Raw genomic sequence first — 25,426 nt, forward strand, 5'->3', positions numbered from 1 at the left:
TATTCTATTTACCTGCGCCGTTATATACACTATATACACACTGTGCCGACGTTTGTCGGTTCGTCTTACATTGGGAATAATCCTGCAGCGCCTCATCATTTCTACCTCCTGGCACCCTGCTGTCGGGTGTTCTACGCCTTGCAATCACTGAATGAACCTAGTCCATTTGGTTAGCCTATATTTCCCTGGGGTTTTACACTTTACAATTATCACTGTTACACTTAATGTTCATGGCTATATGAAGTTGGTTTCACTTACTTGAGATTGAAGAAACAGACGCTTGCCCTCACCAACCAATGCCCACTCATGGCCATCGCCCTCTCGGCGATAGCCTCTGGCTGGACTCTCTATCACATAATACTATTCAAAAGTCAAAAGGCAAAAAGGTAAAAAGGTAAAAGGTTTTTTGATTAAGTCTTCTAGGGTTTATATAACCTCTCTTTGCTGATTCTTTGAGTTCCGGGTAGGTTGCCTGCCCATTCTGACGTGATTTTGGCCTCCCTCATTGGTTGCCCATCGAGAAGGGGTTGACTCTTTCGGGTCTACCGCCTCCTCTGACTCAGCGTTTTCCTCCTGCCATAGTGTTTATGACCCACTTCATATAGCTCCTTCCTCAATGTCAGCGCTATTACACTGCCGGGTTAGCATTTTAATGACTCAGGCATTCCCTGTTACAATTCTTTGTAGACCTAAGCTTCCTGGTTCGTTTCGTCATGGCTATTTCTTAATCTTACAGTCTAGCTACTATTATTCCAATTTTACCCCAAAAACTATATCTACAAGTATGTGACCTTTGCGCCATTACATCTACCAACACCGGATTTCTTGGATTAATTATTGATAATATGTTGTCATGGAAAGGACATGTCGACTGGATCATGGCTAAATTGAGCCGTGGGGCTCTTAATGTGTAGTCTTGTCATTACTCCGATGACAACCCACTTCTTCGGAACAGTTTGTTGGCCCTGAAAAGGACCGTGGCTGCTGAGATGCTTGACCGGTGAGGTAGCGCGGCGCGCGCCAGTAAGGAGAGAGGCTAGTTGCGACGAGTGGCCTGGCCGCAGTGCGGCCGTGGCTGGAGGTTGCTTGGTTGCCGTGCGGCAGCGTGAGTTGGAGGTTGCTTGATCGCAGTGCGGCAGCTGCTGGTGAAAGGCTAGTCGTTGAGTGCGGTCGTAGGAGTCATGAGACAGTGGCTACGCCAGATGCCCAGTGGGTCGGATAGTAACACGACCACCGGCGAGTCCAGGCGCAGTGAACCAGTGAGTCGGGCGTGAGAGTGCCGGAGGGCCGAGGCAGTCGTGCCTGGCGCAGCATGCCGATGCCTCCGAAGACCGAGTGCTGGTGACGAAGCCTGCTGGCTGATGTTGCTTGATCATAGATTGAAGTCAACTGATGAACTGAATACTCGGTGTTGGAGCTGCCCCTTTTTATACACTGCTCGGTGGGGCGGAGCGAAACTTGAAATTGAGGAGGAAGGATTGGCTAGCGCGCGTAATGACGTAGATGTGGGCTAGCAGTGAGCGCAGTATAAATACGAACGTTTGAAGCAATCTGACTGGTTAGCACGCGTGATGGTGAAAAGTGATGTGAAGAGCGAGCGTTGCAGAAATGCGTGATAATGTGGGATGTTCCCACAGAGCTCTACCTGTTATGCAATCAGGACTATTAAGCCTTATGTCACAGGAAACAATGAGAATAATATATTTCTCATACTTTCATTATGTAATGACTTATGGTTTGATGTTCTGGGGCAAGTCTCCCCAAAGTATCCTTATTTTTAGACTCCAGAAAAGGACAATTAGAATCATCACTAATTCTAGGAAAAGTGACTCTTGTAGGTAATTGTTTAAAAAACTGAAAATTTTGCCCCTCCAATCACAGTATATATTTTCTCTCTTGTTATTTATGGCCAAAAACAGAGATCAATTTAAAACTTCATAGCATTAATACAGGACACAACAATAACCTTCACTATTCTACATGCAATTTGTCAGCATTCCAAAAATGAACATATTATTTTTGTATCAAGGTTTTTAACAGCCTCCCTTCTAGCATAAACAACATAGCTCATGATATTAAACAATTTAAATTTCCTTTAAAAATATTTCTACTCCCAAATTCATTTTACTTACTGGAGGAATATTTTAACAATACTGATTAAAGATCCTGGTTCATTACATGCTTAACGAATGGCAGTATATGTCATACTTGATTATTGCAGTGTTGTTCATTGATAGTTTGACGCATGCTTGAAGTCACACACATTGCATAGAGGTTGTCTTGACAATACGTGTTTTGAGTGTGTTTGTCTAACTGTACTCAGGCAAGCCATGTAATCCGTTTTGTTGTCAATGTTTTAGAGTTTACCAGCCAAGTAAGGCTCGATGAGTGTAAATGAAGGATGGAATGAATGAATAAATTGTAGGCAATGAGATAAAATAATTGTATACTAGTAATTAAATCATACTCACTGGAAGAATATTTTTATCTATGTTGTTGTCGTCTCACTTGCTGTTTTTTTACTGTATTTTACTGTATTCACAAGTCCCCCTTATGGGGATCTATGGATCTATGAATGGAGATTGTTTGCTTGCTTTTACTTACATATTTTACAACCTTTAACAATGTGTTCATTATGTAAGATTTGAGGCTTTCACGGCGGTGACTATGAAGNTCATTGACAACGTTTTTGACAAAAGGCTCAAATTTTGATGCACAAGTATAATTAACTATGTAATATATGATCTTATTACTTATTAGTGATGTACTCATCGACATTGTTCCTGTTAACAGGCTCAAATTGTGATGCATAAGTACATCTAACTTATATTTATGTAATTTGTAATCCTATTATTCTTTTTAATTAGGCTGTTATTGTACAGGTGTCATTGTATTTATATTGTTATTTGACTTGTTCCATACTCTATGGTGTCTACCTGTATCTGGATTTACAGAACATAAATAAATTGAACAATTGAAATGCTTGCCTGGCAGTTATCTAGTATTTTACTTGTATAACTGAAAAATATATTTAAAATGAGTGAAATGCTTACATAATTCTTAACAGTACTATGAGAGTCATAGTGGAACCATCCATTAGAATACTTTCCAATAGATGGCAGTACATGATGCTGTTAGCACTTTCTTCACAAAAATGCATAAGGTTAAATATGGACTACGTGGTATTATCATGCATTCTTTCTGATGAAGTGAATGCATGTGGAGGAGGTCCTGTCCTTCCATCTGCAGATTCAGCTCCCCAAAACCAGTGAATGGATTTTAATTAAATTCGCATGGCAAACTTACCTATGACATCTCATATCCATATCATACTCAGGCAATGCACAAATTTTGTAGAGAGGCACACAGGGAAAATAGAGGGCAAGCTTCCAGCACCCATACCTAGCAGAACCCACCCCCAAATACCATGGCCCTCCAGGTTCAGTGCTTTACATAGGGGTGGCATCCTCACAAATTAAAAATATTATAATTAAAAAAAATAAATGGATCACATCAAAATGACTATCACAAAGAACAAATAAATCAAAACTGTTGCCTGTAATTTGGCAGGGTAATGCCACAAAGAATTAGAAGCACTGAAATAACTTCAAAGAATGCAAGTTGATTGATCAATGTCTGAGAGGGAGAAAAAAAGTCTGATGAAAGGACTATGAACTACAAAATGTATTAACTTGTTATCGTTATGTACACACAGACTACAGGATTACATTTACATTGTGGTCTTATGGATTATGACACGTAATTTTGTAGGGGTTACCGATATTTTAAAGGGACATTCAACCTCTATCTTAAAGACAGCAGAGATCCAGTATATTGGAAATCATCTGAGAAAGTATAATTGTGGCATAACTGAAAACATCACTAAATTAAAATTTTCACCATGGTAAAAAAACAAATCTCATATACAATTCAAATTTTCTACAGGACTGTATTATTAATGTAATACTTACATAGACAGTACCCTCCCTTCTCTGACAAAGCCACATTTCACATTAGTGAGTACATCAACATACAACATTGCTGTGTGTAGGGTTCTGAAAATTCCGATGTAATGGAACATGAGAGGTTGAGTACCACATTGAATGTCTGATATGCCATAGGACACATGGACACTGGGCCTTTCATTCCACCACAAATGTGAGACAACGCTCTATCGGCATTCAGATACTGGATGGACATTGTGTGGGCAACAAAGGAGGCTCAGGTTGAAGTGTGTGATGGAAAAACTATCAGCTTCTCTGTCATATGATGAAAGTATACTCTTGTAGCTTTATTCATTATTCTAACAAAAATTATTAAAATGTGGTCATTCTTCATCAGACATCCTACAAACAAATATACAAGATAAATAAATCTACCTAAAAGACATTGGATTTTGGGTTTTCAAATCAGTGGCTACGAAGATTACTATGTTGTGGGATGTAAAGTTAAGATCAACTACACAGCATTACATTCCAGAAGACAGTATCCTTAGCTGAAAGATGGATACATTTTCACAATAAAATAAACTCAGAGATCTAAATGTGCCCTCTATTTTCAAAGACACAATGATAACTAATCCTCAGTGGATCCCTCACTACTTAAAGAGTTTACACAGGATTAGGTACAGGTCAGGAATGAAACAATGACACCATTCCTTCACTGTTTGATGTTATTGTGAAATTAACATATACACTATGCAGTACATCATAACATATTCAATCCATGAAATGTACCTCTAAGTTCAAACAGATTACAATCAGGCTTGAGCAAGTTGTTACTTCCTTCCAAATGAACCTTCATTTCAGGGCCTATAATGTGCAATTCAAGACCAAGATGTTGGCCTTCCAAATTATTTCAGACTAATTCTGCTGGTTCAAATCAGTACTAGAGTATGTTTTAGTGTGTTAAATGTGTCAGAAAGATTTATGCACTTATACATTAGGTGCACTAAGATGTTCAGTAAGTTTCATTTCAAAGTTTGTAACAAGCATAACCCTTGCTATGTGGTTGACTTAGTTCCATATAGTTCCACTACAGGCCTTTTCTGGCATGTATCCATTTTTTAGTTGCATTCCCACTAACCATACAAACAGCGAACAGTGCAGAGAAATGAGATGAATGGTTCAGAGATTATTTTCCTTCACGGTAACACCTTATAAGACAATGGTAACTATGTGTACCACACTTTCATGATTACTAACCTAGTACCCACTATCTTCATGGATTTCAATTGGTTATCAGAATTACCAACAAAATTATTGCCAGACATCATTAAAAACACTTATCCTTGTAATGGTGATGTGATGTGTTTCGTTTGAGGTAGTAACCAAAGGTCTGAATTCCTTTTCAATAAGCTTTCCTCTTTAAATAATGTTAGCTAATGAAACTAACCTGTCTTCTGGGTGACTTTCCACTATGTTTCTAACATGAAGAGAATCTATGAACTCAGCATTTGGACTCCCAGCTCCTTCCAGGAACAACAGTTCTTGTGTAGCTGACATCAATGGTACAAGGAATGTAACTGAAGACACAGGAAATTGGAATTTGGTGTGCAGTCCTGCACCCAAAAAGAAAAAAAAAAGTACTTCTGAAGAAATGACACTGTCTAAGGCAACCTTAAAACAATACAACACCTTAAAGGAAACTGAAACATTATTCAAAACAGAAATCAGTGTGAGGACTATTACTAAGGGGCATGTAAGTGAAATAATTAGCAGGTATTGTTATATGAATATAGAATTCTGAACAGTTCATTTTAGAATCACAGATGGTAACTTCCAACATAACTTTACCACTGTTAATCCTTACTGAACCAGATTTAAATCTTCCCTGTAGGAGCTCACAGGTAGAATTGAATGACTGCATTTGATCTACATATGTTTTCAAAATGTCATTATAAAAAATTCAGGATTCTTCACTAAAACACTATGTGAGATACTGCCTGTGGACTGGCAATGCGCTATCCTGTGGCTATTTGACCCAATAATTTCTTGGATATCAAAAGATAGAAATACAAAGAAGTTATATATCAACAGTAAGAAACTGGCACAAGCTACCTAAATGATACAGAAATGCCATCTCCATACCACCTGTGAACAAGTGGGGAAAAAAAATCCAGGGATAATTGAAACTTCTAATTCTTTGACTACAGATTTCTGTGGCTATCTCCTACTGACAACTGAACTGCTCTCTAGTCTAATTTTCTCAACTCAAATTTGCTGCCGCTGCATTCCCATTCTCTTGACTGAACTAACCTAAATCAAAATTAAAGTCAAAGTCACATTGTGACTGACGGTTGGTCAGTCAGTCAGTAAGTCTTGGTGCCAAACCCCATCTGGGGCTCATGACCAGATATTAATTATTACTTTTTGACAATTATGGTCTTATTTTTGTGGGGGCCCTCTCCAACGAGAGGACGGGTGTGTCTTGCATATGCTGCTGGCCCTTGCCAGCGCAGTCTTTCTCGGGTCCGAGTCCCTTTGGACTCATGTCCATATTTTACTATCTCAGATTTGAGACTTCCCTTTTCGTCGCCTCCTACGACTCGCAGGGTCACGGTGGAGGTATTCGACCCCACCTCCACACGGGGAAACTAATCTAAGCTACAACAAATCCTTGTTATATAGGCTCCCCATGGACCACACAGAAAACACAGCTTCTCTATTGTTGGTATGGTTATGTGAGCATGCGCAAGCAGCATGGACACAAAAAATCACTGCTCCAGTATTGTTGGCCAGGTGTGTGTCATGGACATTGCCTAGCAATGGATTTACATGTTACAATATCAAGATATCCACAAGACTACATATCCACACATACTCACACATCTATTTACTCTCTAAAACATCAACATTACATTGTTTATATGCATCATTCCATTAGTCTAGATAGGAAGTGAAATAATTCTACTGATACCTGGTAATGAGGCTAGATGTATATAACATTTTCCATACTCATTGGGTTGGGTAAGAAAAAGAATGTCAGTTTCTTTCTCAGCAGAAGCCCCTTCTAGCAGAACAAAATCCTGAACAGGAATTTCATCCCACAGTGCAAGAGAAAGAAGTGTTTGTGAGCACATACCAAGCAACTTCCCATCTTCAGTGAGGCCAACAAGCAAGCTGAAAGTAAACAGAAAATTAGCATTCCATTACTATATTTATTATTTTCAGAAAATTAATACTCCAACATGTGTAGCTAGGCAACACTGTGATAAACACCTTCCCGCTCCAGCGCATGACAACAATACACGACCATTGCTAGGCAGCAGCCAGCACGCCAATGAACTGGCTGGATTGTGATCATGTGGAAAACCCAACAGAGGTGTTTCAACAACAGAGGCTGTTTCCTATGTGGTCCATTGCCACAACTATATAGTGAGGATACAGAATAAATGGCAGTTGAGTACAAGCTTCGGACAGCGAGAGAGAGAGAAGGCTAGAAACTAGAGACCAGTTCAAAATCCAGACAACAGGAAGGAGTTCAAAGTGTGAACTGTTATAATCAAGTGTAATTGTAATACGGACATCCAATAAATCAAATCATCAAATCTAGAACCCACAATTATTAGTCACACAACCCCTCATATGTGACAATATATTAATTCTATATTATTCTCATACATGTATATTTTCTAGCAGCCTGAAGTATCTATAATCCATTCATGTGAAACATTCTGTTATGGCCGAATAGATTTTCGTGAAATTCAACTTGCAAAAACAAATCAACAAAATCAAATTTTGGTACATAGTGAGAAATATGAAGTATCACTTTATAGAATTCCTGAACGAGTGATCAGCTCATCATAAGGCCTCTACCTAAACACAGAATAAATGCATACACACCAAACATCCATGCCTTAAATGGGATTTGAACCCACACTCCCAGCGTCTGTGCTAGCGAAGACAGTGCATGCCTTAGACCACACAGCTACTGTGATCCGCGGCAGAATAATGATTAGCAAGCAAAAATAGAAGCACTTCAACAAAACCCCCCAAGTGACACAAATAGAATTTATTCTCCAAACTTGTTTACAGTATGTGCTAGCATGACTTCATTTTAGTGCTGATGGTTCTCATAAAATAAAAAAATTCCCACTCCTTTTTATGAAAATTATAAAAGATAGAGAAAAATGCAGATGTCTTTAGGCTACATTTTAAACTACAATTTCAAGGCTTCTGTTAATAGATATCACTCATTCTCTTTCTCTTTTTCTCTCCCCTTTATATTTTATACACGTGTGCACATGTGCATGATTCCTTGTTTCCTTAAGAGGACATCAATATGTTAGGTACAATTTAGAGATTACATGCAAAAATTATATTAAAATTCCACCTACTTTTGAATATACAATTGGTATATGTACTACATTATAAAAAACTGATATAAGAGTAAGGTAAAGGTAGGCTGCGCCATAGCTCAAGCGGTTAGTCGCTGGCTTCCCACTGTGGCAGCCCGGGTTCGATCCCAGGTCTGGTCAAGTGGGATTTGTGGTGGACAATGTGGCGCTGGGGCAGGTTTTCTCCAAGTACTTTGGTTTCCCCTGCCAATCTTCATTCCACCAACTGCTCCACAATCACCCTCACCTATCATCTGGGGCAACTGGGACTAAGTGATAGTCCCACTTGTGAAAGGTGTCTGGAAGAAAATGAAACAGCCACACATACCCTGTGTGAATGTGAGGCATTAGCTTATTTAAGACTATGTCACTTGGGTCAATACTTTATGGAACCAAGTGACTATTTTGACGTCCCCATACTCAATATCCTACGCTTCATCCGAAGCGCGGGGTTGCTGAAGGGATAATAAAAAAAGGGGAAGCACAATAGACCACCGTAGGTCATGGTGCAAGGGCCAAGAAGGCCTACCCCTCATACATTCATTCATTCTTTATACCATCTGGGGCTGGTACAATAGGTCGGAAGTGGCCGCAGTACAAGGGACTTAGTCCCACCCCACTAGCAATGAAAAAAAAAAAGGTAAAGATAAAGCTATCCCTGTACCAGACCGTGATACGAAAGTACCAGCACAAAAAAAAAACATATGACATATTTGATTACAGTTGTGGAAAAGTCACTGTTTTAACATAGAATCACTTCAGATCAGTAGTTGTTAAGCTTTGATCTACGAATCCCTAGATAGTATGTGAAATGGCTCATAGTATTTAAGGGAGGGATTAAATAAAAATTTAAATGGCAGATGTTTTGGTGCAACACTGCTTTAAAGTATAGCAGAAAGGGACAGTAGTGTTGGGATTTGGTTTTAAGAAATTCTATTTCTTGTAATTTTTCCACCTACATAACACTGAGATGTACAATTTCAGAATGAAAATGTATTGTGAAATGCCATGCGGAAGAGAGAATGAGCATATGCAAACAGGTGTCTGAAAAGACAGAAAGGGGCATAAAAAGAGATACTCTCAGAATGGACATATTACTTCAGACAGAGGTTTGTACATTCTGGTTTTCAATGAATGGGGTTCCAGGAAGTAACCATTCACAATCATGCCCCTATATAGGCAATTCACAATGCACTCCTGCCTATCAATATGACACTCTTATACTCATACCTGATTTATTTTAAAAGGTAGTCTACATGCATGAATATTACACAATCTTACCTTGCATGTTCTATAGCTTTAATAGTTTTAAGCCTTGATATCGGTTCCTCTAACATCCACGATTCATTCACTGATGGTTCAGTTGATGAAACAATAATTTCATCACCCACAAGTACAAGTCTTGTACTTTCACCGTCAGTTACACGTGTTGCTGACAATACCTACATAATAAGAAAAAAACCTCTGCATTGTGTTCTGGTAAATACTTTGCCTATCAAAATTAGAATTTACATTGCAATCGAATGGTACAGGTAAGATATGTACTTATCAATTTAAAATGTGAACATCAACAAAATTAAATACTTTGACAGAAAAATGTTAAGAACATATTCAGAATGTACAATGAATCCTCTCCAAACAGATTTGTGCAACATGGCTTTGGTTATATACTGCATTACCCCTTTCATCTACTGATTGGTTATACAAAGCCCAAAAAAATTGAAGTAAGAGTGGTATGAAGATTAGTGGGGTAAAACCAAAGATACTCAGAGAAAACCCTACTCCAAAGCTCTTTTGTTCACCACAAAGCTCACATTAAGTCATCTACCACTGAACCTACATCCTTTGGTGAGAAGCCACTGTGTTCCCACCTGAGCAATGGCACAACCTTCTCTTCCACACATATTGCGTTTAACATGTTCATGTATTAGTTCACTGAAACAAACATCCTTTCTCATCAAAATAATAGCACTCCTTGCCTGGTTCTCAAAGCTCAGTTAATTCCATAGGTTCTTAAGTCTTAAAAACATGTTTTCTGAGAATGTAATCCCCATATTTGCCAAGAATAGACTGAATAATAAGCATAATGCCCCAAACATCCCTCACACTATTCAACCTACATGATGAAAGCAGTGCAGAAAGTAACACATGACAGTGGCTGGTCATTATTTGTTGATATGGCTGGCTGCTGTTTATTCAGTGAATCAGATAGGCAATTGTTTCTGAATGATTAAACTGGCCACATGTAAAAGGGTACAATCAATATAGGTGTCAGGATAATGAAGAACTGAAGGGAAGAAAACTGACCAACTAAACAACCAAAACAGTTCTCAACACCCATTTATACAACTGAACCAGCCTGAGGCATCTTGGAAAAAGTTGCTAAGCAGACCATCAGGGTCTGGATAAACACGAAAGAAAAATACTGGAAATCCACAGCTCAACAAAAACATGAGAAAGGTTTCCTCCAGGAGACCTTTACCAGAGGAACTATAGAAATATCAAGTGTTGAAGAGGCATCAGTTGAGACTATAGTAACAGTACTATTTACTGGACACTGTCTATAGTAAACTGCTTCATCTGCAGAAGCTGTCATAACAAAAAAGAAACAGGCTTGCACACCTTGTAAATGTGATGTATTACCTGTATTAAGATTTCATCACCTGTAACCTTATTTGATGCAACCAAGAGACTATCATGACAAAAGGATGATGATTTTGCTCTGTAAAAAAAATTACTGCCATGAAATCCAAAGAAGTGAAAAAATACAATGTGGTAGAATCTTCTAAGGAAGGCTATGGCTCAAAATGGGCTGTTTTGCCAATGATGGTGGTGGGGGTGGTGGTGGTGGTGGTGGTGGTGGTGGCGGGAGGAGGAGGAGAAGCTCACATCGCTCCATTAAGAAGAGTAATGGACTTCATGTGAGGTGCAGGAATGCTAGAGGGTTAAATCTTAGAAAGGGGATGCTCAATACATCAAAGACAGGCACACTGCAAGGAGCGTTTAATATGTCCATTCCTTTACTTATAACGTAATACAGCTCTGAATTCGATTATATTGTGATATGTCTGTTCAAAGCCAGGATTGTGGAGACAGAAGAGACAACAGTTGCTAGGAATGATTCGATAAACTTGCATCCATGGCAACCAAATCACATGACCACAGAAACAGACACACTCATAATAATAGGGGAACTGTTGGAAGCAGTGTTTTCTAAGAAGTCCATGCTGAGGTTATATATGGAGAAGTAACTGAACCCTACAGTCAGAAAATATAAGAAGGTTAAACTTGGTGGTGGTTAAGCTTACAACCGTTAAAGTGACTAAGCTGCCGTTGTAGCATAAGACATGTAAGATAGCTATGATCTGCTTTGCAAAGCCTGTACTGACAGAGAACTTGTATATAGTGCAAAATGAAGAATTTTCAATAACATGCTATATGTGCGAGACACAACTGACAAAAGGCCAAATATATACATAACAGATAAACCCATCTTCTCATCAGAGAAAATGCTACATAAGAACTATGACTGCAATGGTTCAGTTGAAGAAAAATAAAACTCTTGTGGTGAATCTCAAGGGGCTTGATGCCAAGATGAACTGATTGGTGGTAAACCACCAATCGTAAAGTAACTCTGACTTTGACTTTTAGTCAGCCTGGACTAGGAGGTCACAAGTTACCCACGCATGTTAGATGTGTGAAGGTTGCCAGCCAGTGAGGACAGAAGCCAGTGAACACAGAAGCTGAGGAATCCGTCCTACTGTGGGACCCGTTACAAGGCAGCGCATAGTGATGACATACAAGACTTAGTGGTGTCATAATGAACTGTGAGAGTGTGAATCAGTGACAGCGCTGTAATTAATTGTAGTTATGGTTTGCAAGAGCCTAATAAATACAATTACCAATCCAAACCTAGTCTATTGTCACTAATTACGAGACTATACAGGTATTACTGTCAGTACTGGTAACGGAAAGGAGAATGGGGAAATGAGAGTCATATAAAATTGAAAACCTGCCCAGCCACTACCATGTAAATCATTGTAGAGTCTTGAAAGCTACATCTGCCTTCTTATGATCCACTTAAGATGGGGTTGCCAGTGACTTTAAGATAAACTTCTGATATACAAACCTGACCCTTGCAACACTGTTTTCTTATGGTTTCAACCTGGATGACGTCAATCATCTCAGTTAGTAATTCATCATCACCTTTTTGAATTGCTTGCAATAATGATTCAAAATTAAGTCCTGCAATCCTGAAAGAAAATATTTTCTATAGTCCTAAGGCAACAGTGAAAGAAATAAAGACTTTCATTATATGGTAATAAAAATTCTAATATTCTTCCTAACCAGTTCAACATATGGGAACCCACTATGTTTCAGACATTATTAAGCATCTGTGCTACCTTAGTCTTTAGCAATGTTTCAGTTACCACTACATCATACAATAGGAATGAAATTAAATAAGAGAATATTTGTTTCTAGCAAAATATATTCCAATGTTCAGCATTATATGAATAGGATATGGTTTACGATGTACTACATGTGTGTTATTTCATTTTCATGGAAACCAAATGCTAATTTAACTAAACTGGTTTTAGCATAAAAGAGATGAAGGGATGGAATGACAGGATGGACAAATAAAAGGAATATGGGAGAATGACAAAAAGGAGCTAAATGTACAAGAGTTCATAAGAAGCTTCCAACTGAATTTTCAATGGGAATTGCACTAGAACATGTGATAGCAGAATACGTACCTTAATATTTGTCCTGAATTTCCGATCATCAATATATCGCACAGATTGTTCACAGTGGCATGGATGAATATTTTAATAAAAACAAAATCATGGTTATTTACTGGAGGCAAAGCTGATCTAGAAATAAAATAAGTGCATTGTTTCACACTATTATTAAATTAAACAAATACTACACCATGACATACACAGAACTCTTTATTATATTTAGATTTATTACCTTTAATTTCTACTTGCAACTAAAAAAATCACTTCTATTGTATCTGTAAAGTCCATTTGTAACTAATGTATCTAACTGCAGAAAAATCATGATTTACTAATCATGGCTTCTACCAAAATCCCACAGGACCTTAGTAGTTTTTAATTTCCAGGCAGGTTTCCGTTTAAAGCTGGTATTTAATTATAAAAAATACTGCACCCATATATTTATGATCCAAAACATGAATAAGGACTTCACATTATGAAACATACTGTGTTATCATGTAATATATTATCAGTGTTCCATCTTGAAATGCCCCTTTCTTCCTTTATGTTTTCCAGTAATCACCACCCATATTACATTTTAGAGAGGATTAACAACTGTGTTATTCACTTGTCTCAGGTTGTGTATGCCAAGATCAGCAAATAAGAAGTGCTAATGTTGATATGTTGATTATGAAGTTAACACTTCCAACCACAAATTTAATTGTTGATTAGATTTCCCATAAATTCAGTACGGTGAAACCCGACATTTAGAGTTCCTTTGCAAGCTAGTGGATCTGAACATTAAACTGAAGAAAATCTTTATTGCAGAAAATTTAACACCAAGATTAGTGATCTGGGATCCACTCAAATTGGACAGTAAGTGTGGGGAAATCTTCAACTGAAGAACATTAAATGTGGGTGCCACTGCATTTTAAGAGACCATTTATTTTTAATGAAAACCTAATATTAATCACATGCTTCCTTGATACAAGTGCCTCAATTCCAGCAGTGACTACATTGAGAAGTAGCTTAAGCATGTACCATATGTCCAAAAACTATCTGACTTTATCTTTTCCCACTGTAAGTAATGGCCAAAGGGGTGGGGAAACTGAGCATAGTGGTAGAAGGGACTTTCATGCGCATGTGTGATTTTTTGCTGACTCGCAACACTGCGTCTGGCTGCCAGATAGCAAAGTGGTGTAACACGTGTTTGTCACATTCTCACAGAACGCTTGGAGCAGCGATACTGCATTAAGTTTTGTCAGAAACTTGGGGATACCCAAGTGGAAACAATTCGCAAAATTTAGCAGGCTTTCGGCGATGATGCAATGGGGGTCACTCAAATTAAAGAGTGTTTCAACCGCTTTAAACATGGCCGTATGTCGGCGGACAGTGAGCACTGTTCCGGGGGACTGTCAGTGCTGATGTCATTGAGAAAGTGCGGACACTGATCATGGAGGACCGTTGTTTGGCCATCCGTGAAGTTGCTGATGAGGTTGGGATCAGCAGAGGTTCCGCAAACACAATTTTAACTGAGGATTTGGGCATGCGAAGAGAGGCGGCAAACTTTGTGCCCAAGCTGCTTTCGCCGGAGCAGCAACAACTCCGCATTGAGGTCACACAGGACATGCTGGAGTGCGCCAACAGGGATCCTGAGTTTCTGAAGACTGTGATCACTGGTGATGAGTCGTGGGTGTATGGATATGACCCAGAAAACAAGGTCCAGGCGTCACAATGGAAGCATCCAACATCCCCGAGGCCCAAAAGAGCACAACAGGTTCGGAGAAATGTGAAGGTGACACTGACTGTTTTCTTTCAATTACTGGGGTGTTGTGCATCATGAGTACGCACCACTAGGCCAAACTGTCAATAAGGAGTACTACCAAGAAGTCCTCCGCCATCTTCATGATGCAGTTCGGCGCAAGAGACCGGAGCTGTGGGACTCGCGCAACTGGCAGCTGCATCATGACAACGCCCCTGCTCATTCATCACACCTGATCCAGGGTGTCCTGTCCAAGCACAGCATTCCGCAGGTTTGCCGGGCTCCCTACTCTCCTGACATGGCGCCTTGTGATTTCTGGCTGTTCCCAAGATTTAAGACACCACTAAAAGGCTGCTGTTTTGACAGCCGCGAGGACATCATACAGAACACGATGGCGCAGCTACACGCCATTCCAAAAGAAGCCTTCCGGAATTGCTTCCAGCGATGGAAGGACCACTGGGCTAAGTGTGTGGAGTCACAAGGGGCCTACTTTGAAGGCAATTAGTTATTGTAACCACCCAGATACAGAACTCTTTTTTCCCGGCCGAAGGTCGGATAGTTTTTGGGACCGAGTAGTACATATTTTTTGTACATAGTTGTTTCCTCATTGCTTGTTTTGTTAACAGTTCACAGGAGGTTTCTTTCTGAATAGCCCTCATATTAGTCAAACATATAATATTACACAAAATTTCAAGGACCTACATTAAGTATCACTAGTGTCACATCAGCTTTAGAGGCTCACACATCCACGGAAATGACATTTTCATGGCAGGAAATTTAAAAGTATGAATATGGTGCAGGAATGATGGTAATACCAGGTTTCATGAAAATTAAAAGACTGGTTCAGAAGTTAAGAGCTTGGGACCACCCACCCATGTATACAACCCCACAAGGAAAAGAACAGCCATTCGTGCACAAACATAATACAAACAGCATATTTTTCCTTATAATGTAAGTGGCCTAAAAAGTATGGTATAAGGGAATACCTTGCTCCATCCAAAATACAAAGTACACTCAACTCTCGATTATCCGGGATAATGGTGGGGATGGAGATCACGATTAGTCGAAAACCCGGTTAAGACAAATTTTATTAAAAGTAGTACTGTAATACTGTACCTGCATAACACTACAGGCCTACCTGTATTTAAATTTATTCAACCTCATTTTTATGTCATCTCATGGCCTATTTAATACTTTTTTACATTACACTGAAGTATGAATTAGTTATTTCAATCACAGTGTTCAACAACATCCAACACTTTTTATGAATATTCACACTTAACACTTAAAAAAATTTAATATTGTCGTTTGCTTTTCACGGCATTTTCCTTTTTACGGATATCCATATGAAGCCTACGTAATATCAGCTTGTCACTTAATAAACTGTTCTCTTCCCTCTCAAGATAGTCTAGTAATGATTCCAAATGATTAAGAGCAGCACCATGTGATATTTTGTTACTAGCAGCACTGTCCACCTCTTCCTCATTCTCGCTTTCTTCCCGCTCTTCTGGCTGCATCCCCGCTGAACTTACAATTTCGTCACTGCTTAACATTTCGAAGCCCGGCTCACACGAGTCACAGTCAAACCACTCTCATATATTTTCCTCGTTGACTTCTTCAACACCAAGAACTTGGGTTAGCCAATTTTGTCAGTTCTATGGCTATCTCATTTTCACAGAATCCCGTGAATCCATGGATTTCATCATCTTCATTAGTGATGGAAGGCATCAGTTTCTTCCATGAATTTTTTAATACAGATGGCTTTACCGTATCCCATGCAGTTGAAATCTTGTATATGGCATCTAACATTGAAAAAGACTTCCAGAAACATGTCAGATCATTGCCTTCATTGATGTACTTTTGTAGCAAATTTGATCTGTAGATTCTCTTCATACTTGAGATAACTCCTTGAGCCATTGGTTGGATAAGTGCGGTAACATCAGGAGGAAAATATTTCCATCATCTGACCTCAGGAGACTTCTGTTAGGATGTGAGGGCACATTGTCATTGAGGAGCACAGCTTTCTCAGGTAGGCCTTGGGATTCTAGATGGTCACAAACTTGCGGCACAAATTTAAAATCAAACCATTCTTTAAATATCACTCTATTCATCCAAGTTTCTTTATGATTAAAATAATGGATAGGCAGACTTGAAGCTACTGTTCCTTTAAAAGAGCATGGTCTTTTCGCTTTGCCGATAACTACTGGTGTAAGTTTGTGTGTTCCTGATGCATTAGAAGAGCACAAGCATGTCAATCTCTCCTTACTGGATTTGTGACTGGGAGCCTGTCTTTCATTTTGAAATGCCAAAGTTCTGGTTGGCAAGCATTTCCAATAAAGACCCGTTTCATTGGCATCGTGATTTGTTCTGGCAGCAGATTTTCACTTTTCACAAAACTATCAAAATTGGTACAAAATTGAACTGATAATGATAAGTTCCCTGACAATTTCTCACCTTGAATACTAATTTCTCGTATTCCATGACACTGCTTGAAACGTGTTAGCCAACTGGAAGAAGCATCAAAACCTCCTTGTAGTTCAAGTGCTTCGGAAAAAATTTCACTTGTTTAGCACAAACTGCTCCTGTTATTGTTGTTCCCTGTGCCCTTAGTTGATTAAACCAGATCAGCATTGCTTTGTCGAGATCATCATACGTTGATTTTTTCATGGTTTTTCTCTTCTTCATTCGGCTTGAATTAGAAGATGAAGCAAAGGAAATAGATTCCTTTGTTTTTTCAAATCACAAACAGTTTGTTCTCCAATACCGTATTGCATTGCTAATTGTTTAACTACAGCTCCTTTTCCCAACTGATTGATAATTTCAAGTTTCTGTTGAATACTTAACACAACACGCTTCCTTTTACACCCTGACAATTTGCTAACGCACTTGAAGATTGATACAAAGAGACTAAGTGGGGCGGTGTATCTGTCCTTGAAACTTTCCACAAATCCTTGCATTCTTTCACCCCTACCCTAGAACATCGTGTTAGCATAACAGGACCAAAAAATGGAGAGCATGGTTCACACTAGTGCGAAAATAGTGTTACAACTCACCATGTGAAACAAAAGTGAATGAATATTAAACAACATATAAGCCTCAAAAAAGCCCCGGTAAAGCCGCAAACCAGTTTATCCGCCCCCGGATAATCGAGAGTTGAGTGTACTGTAAAACAGTTACTGAACTGGCTGCAAAGTAACTACCGTAGTTAGTACAGACTTCATATTCTGAATCACTTGCTGTTAATTACAAGATTGCAGGACATGTCTTTCAGAAATGACACATCATGAAGGTCATGTGTAATGTTATCTGCAATCTTTGTTCTTCAAGGAATGAGACTTCAAAAGAACAGCATACATACATGAAGTTCTATTTAAAAACAGGCTGCTTCTGCAGGAGAACAACGAATATACTTCATAGAACTGGGTGGTGAATGACTTCTGCTGAAAACTTGTTCCCATAAACAGACATCCTACCATCCAAAAGTCATTAATGGGGTGGAAATCTCATTTGGATCCTGACAGAGCATTCTGACACAAAATTTAAACGTGCAACATACTACTGCCATATTAGTGACTTGTCTGCTAATATGAAACAGAACTAGGTCAATGTGCATAAGGACTTCCAAGACACACTTCAGAGAGGCCCCAGTATCTTTCTTAGGTACCTGTATGACAAAACATGCAAACACTATCACTTTCTGGAATGTTACACCATGTGGTCTGGTAGATGTTTACCAATACTTTGGAAGCATGTACTACCTCCATCTTTGGGATCAAAAAGAAAGCCAAGTAAGCAGCAAGCTGAGAATGCTACATGGAAAATTACTATAGCAATAGGCCTGGGAAGGAGTCCTGTGAGAAATAGCAGGAGCAAGAATAATACAAGGACCAATAATTTAGATAGAAGGAAGAGATAATGCGAAGATAGAATATTGGGAGTAAAAAGTATATCAGAGGATAACAGAACTGACTGGGACTGATGGCAGAGTATGCAAGGGAATAAAAGAGGGAAGAAGCAGAAAAGACAAGACAATCATGACAATGTTAACGGGCCAACAAAAGAGGCTAGCGGCAAAGCAAAGGAGTAGTACAACGAAGTAGAAGAGGAAGGAGAGTTATGATGTGGGTGGGAGGGAAGACGCCATGGGCTGAAAGAAGACTACAGAAAAGGATAAAAGGAAGAAATAGAAGAGGAAGTGGGAGAGAAAGGATAGTCATGATATTCAGGGCCACGCTCTTCATACTAGCAAATTGCATTTCTGTAAACATATTTTAGACAGTACTTCAGGATAAACAGTCTCCAACTTACATTTCTGAACAAACCCTTCAATTATGTCTATGCTGCACAACTCAACCACATTTCTGTCAACAACACATTTAAAATGTGAACAGAGATGCCAAACAAAGAAACTTAACCTTACAGAGTGCACCAAAATTAAAACAGATATGTGTACCTTGAAAACAGAAGGTGGCCTTTCACGGAATGGCATAAGAAATGAATAACACCTTCAACACCAACAATGATAAACAAGCCATCATCTGACACAGTAAAACAGTCAATAGGAGAATCAAAGGCATAAGTGAAGTGTATTTGAGAACATGTTTCATCAGTAAACACTATGAGAAACCCATCAATTGCAACACAAACACTTCCTCCAAGAAAGGATGCAGCAATAACATGTGGATTCTTCACAACCTAGAACATAGAAGAAAATAAATAGCAATAAGTATAAAAAAAACCTCATTAGTTTCTATAAATAAAACTATTTTGCCTTTAAAATATTGTCATGTGTAAGAGGTTAGCATGACGAATGATTGTGGGTTCTGGATTTGATGACTGGATTTATTAAAACCTTCGTTTACAAGGTCTCTTAATCACACTCAATTATAGCACCATTGCTAATCTACCCACTTCACAAATCACTAGAACATGCTACATTCTTATCCTCATACTCTTCTGTACTCTTCTGTCCATGTAATCTCAACTTCCTTGTAGTAAAGATTGCCTTCAAAATAACTCCTCGGCACAGACCTACTCAAAATAAATGCCAGGTGATCACCACACAGCCAGTCCATTGGCGCGCTGGCTGCTGCCTAGCAGCAGTCTCACCATGGACCTATAGAAAACACATTATGTGACTGCTCCCAACTGTTGTTGTTTGACATCACTGTGCATGCACAAGCTCTGTGATGGTTGGCCACGTGTCTGTTGCGGACATTGCAATAGCAATGGATTTACATTTCACAATATATTGTTCAATCCTACAGTCAAAGTCTATAGTTTCCTACGACAAATCTTACATACCTGCCTCTAGAACACATCCACTTGCCGAGAGAACTGAACCATGTTATGCACATATAAAAGTAGAGAAGTCTCTCAAATTTGAGATATACATATTTTCCAAAGACGTTCTTTCCCCTTATCCATTTTCATCCTTACTTTAAAAACAGATCTATTCCTGATAAATATAACCAACTGCACAAATACTATTACACTTCACTGTCATAAACTCTACCAAGCTATCAGTATTACACTGCAGTTTTCTACTGAATGGATTTCCACAGTGGTACTGCTTTTGACTCATAACTGGGAGGTGCTCAGTTTAAATCTCAGCTGGAACACCTGCTATACTATTCTTAGTGGTTTTCTCAGTCCCTCCACACAAGTGCCAGAATAATACCTTGATTAGCTCATAACCGCTGCCTTCTAAATCATCATTCAAAACCATACAGTCTAGCTACTAAAAACATCATTAAAAACCCCATGAATACCCGCCCCCACCCATCAAATACAAGTCAGAAGTGGTGTCACTTGAACCAAGGTACTCGGTAAAAATTGGTGTCATTCAGCTTATCAAAAAGTTCCCATTTTCTGAAGTCTGACATAGTTCTTGCCAGTCTTGCTTGATTGATTCATATTGGAGAGTGATGTCTGTGACGGCCAGTGACAGCTGTGTTTGAAATTCTTTCGTTGCTTGAGTAAGGATCAGCATATACAGGACTCTGCTGCATGTGTAGATTAGATACGGATTAGTTATAGTGCTCTGTGTTCTAGTTATGCTTGTTATGGTGTTTAAATTTAAGCCTTTCACGTGCTTTAATAGAACTGGTTGCATTGTATTGGCTGCGCTGGAAATAATCGTGAACCGTGACTATGAGCCCAAATCCAAACACAGTTGTAACACGTGCAATCCAAATTTATTCTACGATACATATATTTACAATTTAGTACTTGTGTATTTATTGCATATTGGAATGGAATTGGCATACATGTAGTCCAATGTGTGTAGTCTTTTGGACACACTGTTGTCCTAGGTGAGGTCTGTACTGATATTAACCATTCCTTCTCTTGTCAGTATATGCCACATTGAACAGAAATGGCTAAATCTGCAATCATTTAACAAGTGGCTGAAGAAATTGGACATGTGTATGAATGGATAAATGTATTTCACACTGTCCATCAAAATGGCGGGTCGTATGAAGAGCTGTATTAACCGCGCTACAGTATTAATTACCAATAATGATGAACCGAGAGAAACAACGTGTATCTGCTGTGCAGAGCTTGAATTGGAATTGGAAAGGACTCGAAGTGAACTCAGATCAACTAAAAAAATTGTCGAGTTGCTACAGAAAGATATATATAGTACTGAATTAGAGGTTATGAACAGCACAGTCGGTGGAAGTAAGAGAGGCAGTGGAAGTGTCTCCCCTCATGAGGAATATAAATTGATACAAGAGCAAAGAAGTGAAACTACATAAGAAGAAAAAATTAAGTGTAATGACAATGTGATATACTCGTATTCAAGAATGGAACAAGATAATAACCAGCAAGATGAGCAGTTTCCAAATTTAAGTAGTAATAGTATAATCACTGACTTCTTAACAAAACCTAAAACTATACCAACAGTAGCAAAACCAATTCCAGTGATTGTGAATATGGAACTAAGAACTAATAAGAGAGATAATAACATGCTTTCACAAAAATCTAAGCTTAACTTAATTGTAAAGACTAAGAACATCAAAAGAACCAACCAAGGACTAAACGAGATAAATAAGCATAAAATAATGATAACAGGTGATAGTCATTGTTACGGAACAGCAAGAAACACAAGTGATTACTTAGGAGATAAATTTGTGGTAATGGGTATGATTAAACCGGGTGTGGGAATTGAGGATATTCTTACATCAATGAATCAGAATTACAGAAGTCTGACCAAAAAAGATGTAATAGTAGTATAGGCAGGACCTAATGATGTGTATAGAAATAACACAAGGCTAGCACTAACACAGTTTGTAAAATTCTGTAAGGATTTCATTAATGTAAATATAATTACACTAGATATCCCTCACAGGTATGACCTGATGGAAACCTCCTGTGTCAATAGAGAAATCCACATATTCAATAGAAAACAAAGGAAATTCACTAAAGTACTTAAACATGTTACTATTATTGAAATGAATAATAATAGTCTCAATATTGTCCCTAGAGAGCTTATTAATGATGTATAATGCCTACGTTCATTATGTCATATGGCATAATATTCTGGGGAAATGCCTACATTCATTATATGTCATATGGCATAATATTCTGGGGAAATTCAATGTACAGTTCCCAAATATTTAAAATTCAAAAAAGAATAATTAGGGTAATAATGAAAGCAGGAAATAGTGACACTTGTTGGCCTCTATTTAAAAAATTAAACATTCTTCCATTTTATTCACAGTATATATTTTCAATATCGGTCTTCATAGTTAAAAACATGGACAAGTATGTAGTAAATTCAGATATTCATAACATTTATACGAGACAAAGATTCGAACTACATTATCCAACTTATAAATCAACCAGGGCTCAAAAGGGAGTATCTTACACGGGGATTAGAATATTTAATAAATTACCACATAGAATACAAAATTTATTGCAAGATTTAAATAAATTCAAATATTCCCTTAAAAAAATTTTGCAGGTGGGCTCTTTTTATTCTTTAGATGAGTATTATGAATGGAGAACAAGGGATGCTTGTGTTAATTACAGATAAATAAAACAACACTAGTCATTTTTAAAACTTTTATTGTAGGATACCTATAATTCTTTAGATATGCTTTTACTCTATTATTGACAGTGTTAATGTGTATTTTATTATGATACGTTGCAATGCAAGTGTTATATGCATGTTGTATTTAATTATAACAATGTATCAATCATTGTATCAATAGTTATTGCAACAATGGTTGTAAATACATTGTAATATCTTTATGACATTGTCCTCTGGATTTATTTTATTGTAACCTGGGCTTTGACATGTTCTATATCTGGAGCCACTATTACCAAATGTAGATCTGACGAACAAAAATAAATTGAAATTGAAATATTGTTGAAAAATTTAGAAATTTCAATATATAAAAAAAAGTCAGTTCCATTTCAACATGTTTCTGAAAAATGTGATATAGAAATATTCAATGTGGACTAACCAACCTTTAATGAAGACCTGCACAAATCCTGCACACAAATTTGCCATGGTGCCCAAAACCTGCATGATGGCCATAAGACTTTTATTCCTGTTATACTACTGCTAGTGAATGACCCACTGAAAATAATGGGCAAATTATTTCTTTATTTCCTGTATCCCTTTTGTATCTTTATCTCCTTCCCACACTTCTCCCCTATTGCTGTTCTTCCCTTCCATTTGTCCACCTTACTATCATTCCTCTCCTCTTCCTTCACATTAAAACAGTTTCCCACCCCTGTTCTTCCATTCCTCCACACCAGTGTTTCCCCCATGGTTGTTCTGCAGATGAAAATTTCATTACAATATAAAGAATGATAACAAAATACAAGTACTATATATGCTACGCGTGGGAAACTCATACTGATGTAGAAATATGAACTGCATGACACATACTCACTTCCATTTGAGTAATATTTACAACTTACATATTTTAAGCATGAGAAAAATACAACAAATAAGAGAAGGTTAACGTACCTCCCCCTGAGGATGGATTGTTGCCAGCGTTAAGGTTTCAAAGAGTCCATTACTGTCATCTGAAACTGTCCGGGTTCCAAAATTAACAGTTTCCTCCTCTGCATCAAACCCTGTGTTGACATCAGCCCACACAGCCATTGCTACATCCTTAAACACAAATAACACACCCAAAATGAAGACAGCACACCACACACACACACACATACAGATCCAGCAGTACAACGCATGCAGTAACAGGAGCAAAACACAACACAGAACACGATACACAAATATATGTAGGAAGATTGCTCACATGAAAGACGATTGGCATAATTCGCATGTTTGAGTGCGACGTAGGAAGAATCCTGAAAAGTTTTATTATTTACAATTCATCGTCCTATATGACGAATACAGATTTTAGTCATTTTAGAATGAAGACATTATGGCATGCAAGTACAATAGTTTAACGTGCATAAAGACACCTGAAGATGGCACATTAGTGCTGAAACATGTAGTGTGGAAGTGAAGAATAAGGTGAAAAGTGTATACACTGTAAGACGGTCAGCATAAACCATGGATATGAATCAGTGTAACAGGACGCTAAAATATAACATTGTAAACAACTTCTTTATTAAGACTGTCACAACACAACTATATCACGGTCAGTGCCTGGTTCTGGCTCTGCTACATGTTTCGGCTATTAATAGCCATCATCGGGCAAATATATGGCTAATACATATACACCACTGAACTGCAGTATTAATAAAATTGGATACAATAATATTAATTACATTAAAATACTTGACATAAAAATACAATAAATTAGATTATATAAAACAAAAGTTATAGTATATTACAAGAATAAAATTCTTCAATTGATGCTTTACATCATCGAGTCAGTCGTTAGTTTTTGTGATTTTGTTTCGTACCCATGGACAAATTAGAGTATTCCGTATGTTGTGTATAAAAACTGTTATTGGAGGCACATGATGTAGATGTAGTAATTCGTTCATTCATTCATTTATTCACATTGCATAAAATCCTTACATGATTTAAACAACCGAACAGATATAGAAATCGTCAAGTAGTATGAACTCATCTTGCTTATATTTATTTATTTATTTATTTCATATCATATCCATGGATCATTGTACATGATATAGGACAAGTCAAATACTTTACAATACAATAAGTAATAATAATAATAGTAATAATAATAATAATACAATATATAACACAATGATATAATAGTATACAAAGATAATAAAATTATGATTCGAATGATATATATCCTGGGTGGTTATGGTTATGGAGAGTTTGATGGAATGAAGATTGGCAGGGGAAACCGAAGTACTCGGAGAAAACCTGCCCCAGTGCCACTTTGTCCATCACAAATCCCACTGGACCAGACCGCCTCGGTGGGAAGCCAGCGACTAACCGCTTAAGCTGTGGCACGGCCTTAGAGATAATATTGTCTGGTATGTTGCTTCACTGTAGTTTATGGTCCTGGTCTCTGTAGTGCTGGTGAAGCTTCTTGAAGTCTGCATATCTCCAGAGTAGCCTGTTCCGGTAAATCTCCACTGTGTTAGCTTGGTTGCTGGAAAAGGGAAAAGAAAACTGCGCAGTAGCGATTCCAAAACCAATTATTC

At 38.0% G+C, this 25,426-nt stretch overlaps 1 protein-coding gene across 3 annotated transcripts in view; it reads right to left on the reverse strand.

Moving 5' to 3' along the window:
* The window catches only part of LOC111870713 (kinetochore-associated protein 1), a 91,778-nt gene that overhangs the window by 61,556 nt on the left and 4,796 nt on the right, over window positions 1-25,426 (reverse strand). For 2 of the 3 annotated variants that reach the window (XM_023863207.2, XM_023863210.2), the window contains exons 2-8: window positions 23,799-23,945; window positions 19,269-19,510; window positions 13,093-13,209; window positions 12,468-12,591; window positions 9,620-9,780; window positions 6,919-7,121; window positions 5,395-5,560 (exon numbers count right to left, since the gene is read on the reverse strand). In XM_023863207.2, the coding sequence (XP_023718975.1) occupies window positions 5,395-5,560; window positions 6,919-7,121; window positions 9,620-9,780; window positions 12,468-12,591; window positions 13,093-13,209; window positions 19,269-19,510; window positions 23,799-23,936 (1,151 nt within the window). In that variant the 5' untranslated portion in view covers window positions 23,937-23,945. The remainder of the gene's footprint in view (window positions 1-5,394; window positions 5,561-6,918; window positions 7,122-9,619; window positions 9,781-12,467; window positions 12,592-13,092; window positions 13,210-19,268; window positions 19,511-23,798; window positions 23,946-25,426) is intronic. The other variant, XM_023863208.2, reaches the window with a different exon arrangement.

This window comes from Cryptotermes secundus, unplaced genomic scaffold (assembly GCF_002891405.2).
Source record: "Cryptotermes secundus unplaced genomic scaffold, Csec_1.0 scaffold59, whole genome shotgun sequence".
NCBI classification, from domain to species: domain Eukaryota; kingdom Metazoa; phylum Arthropoda; class Insecta; order Blattodea; family Kalotermitidae; genus Cryptotermes; species Cryptotermes secundus.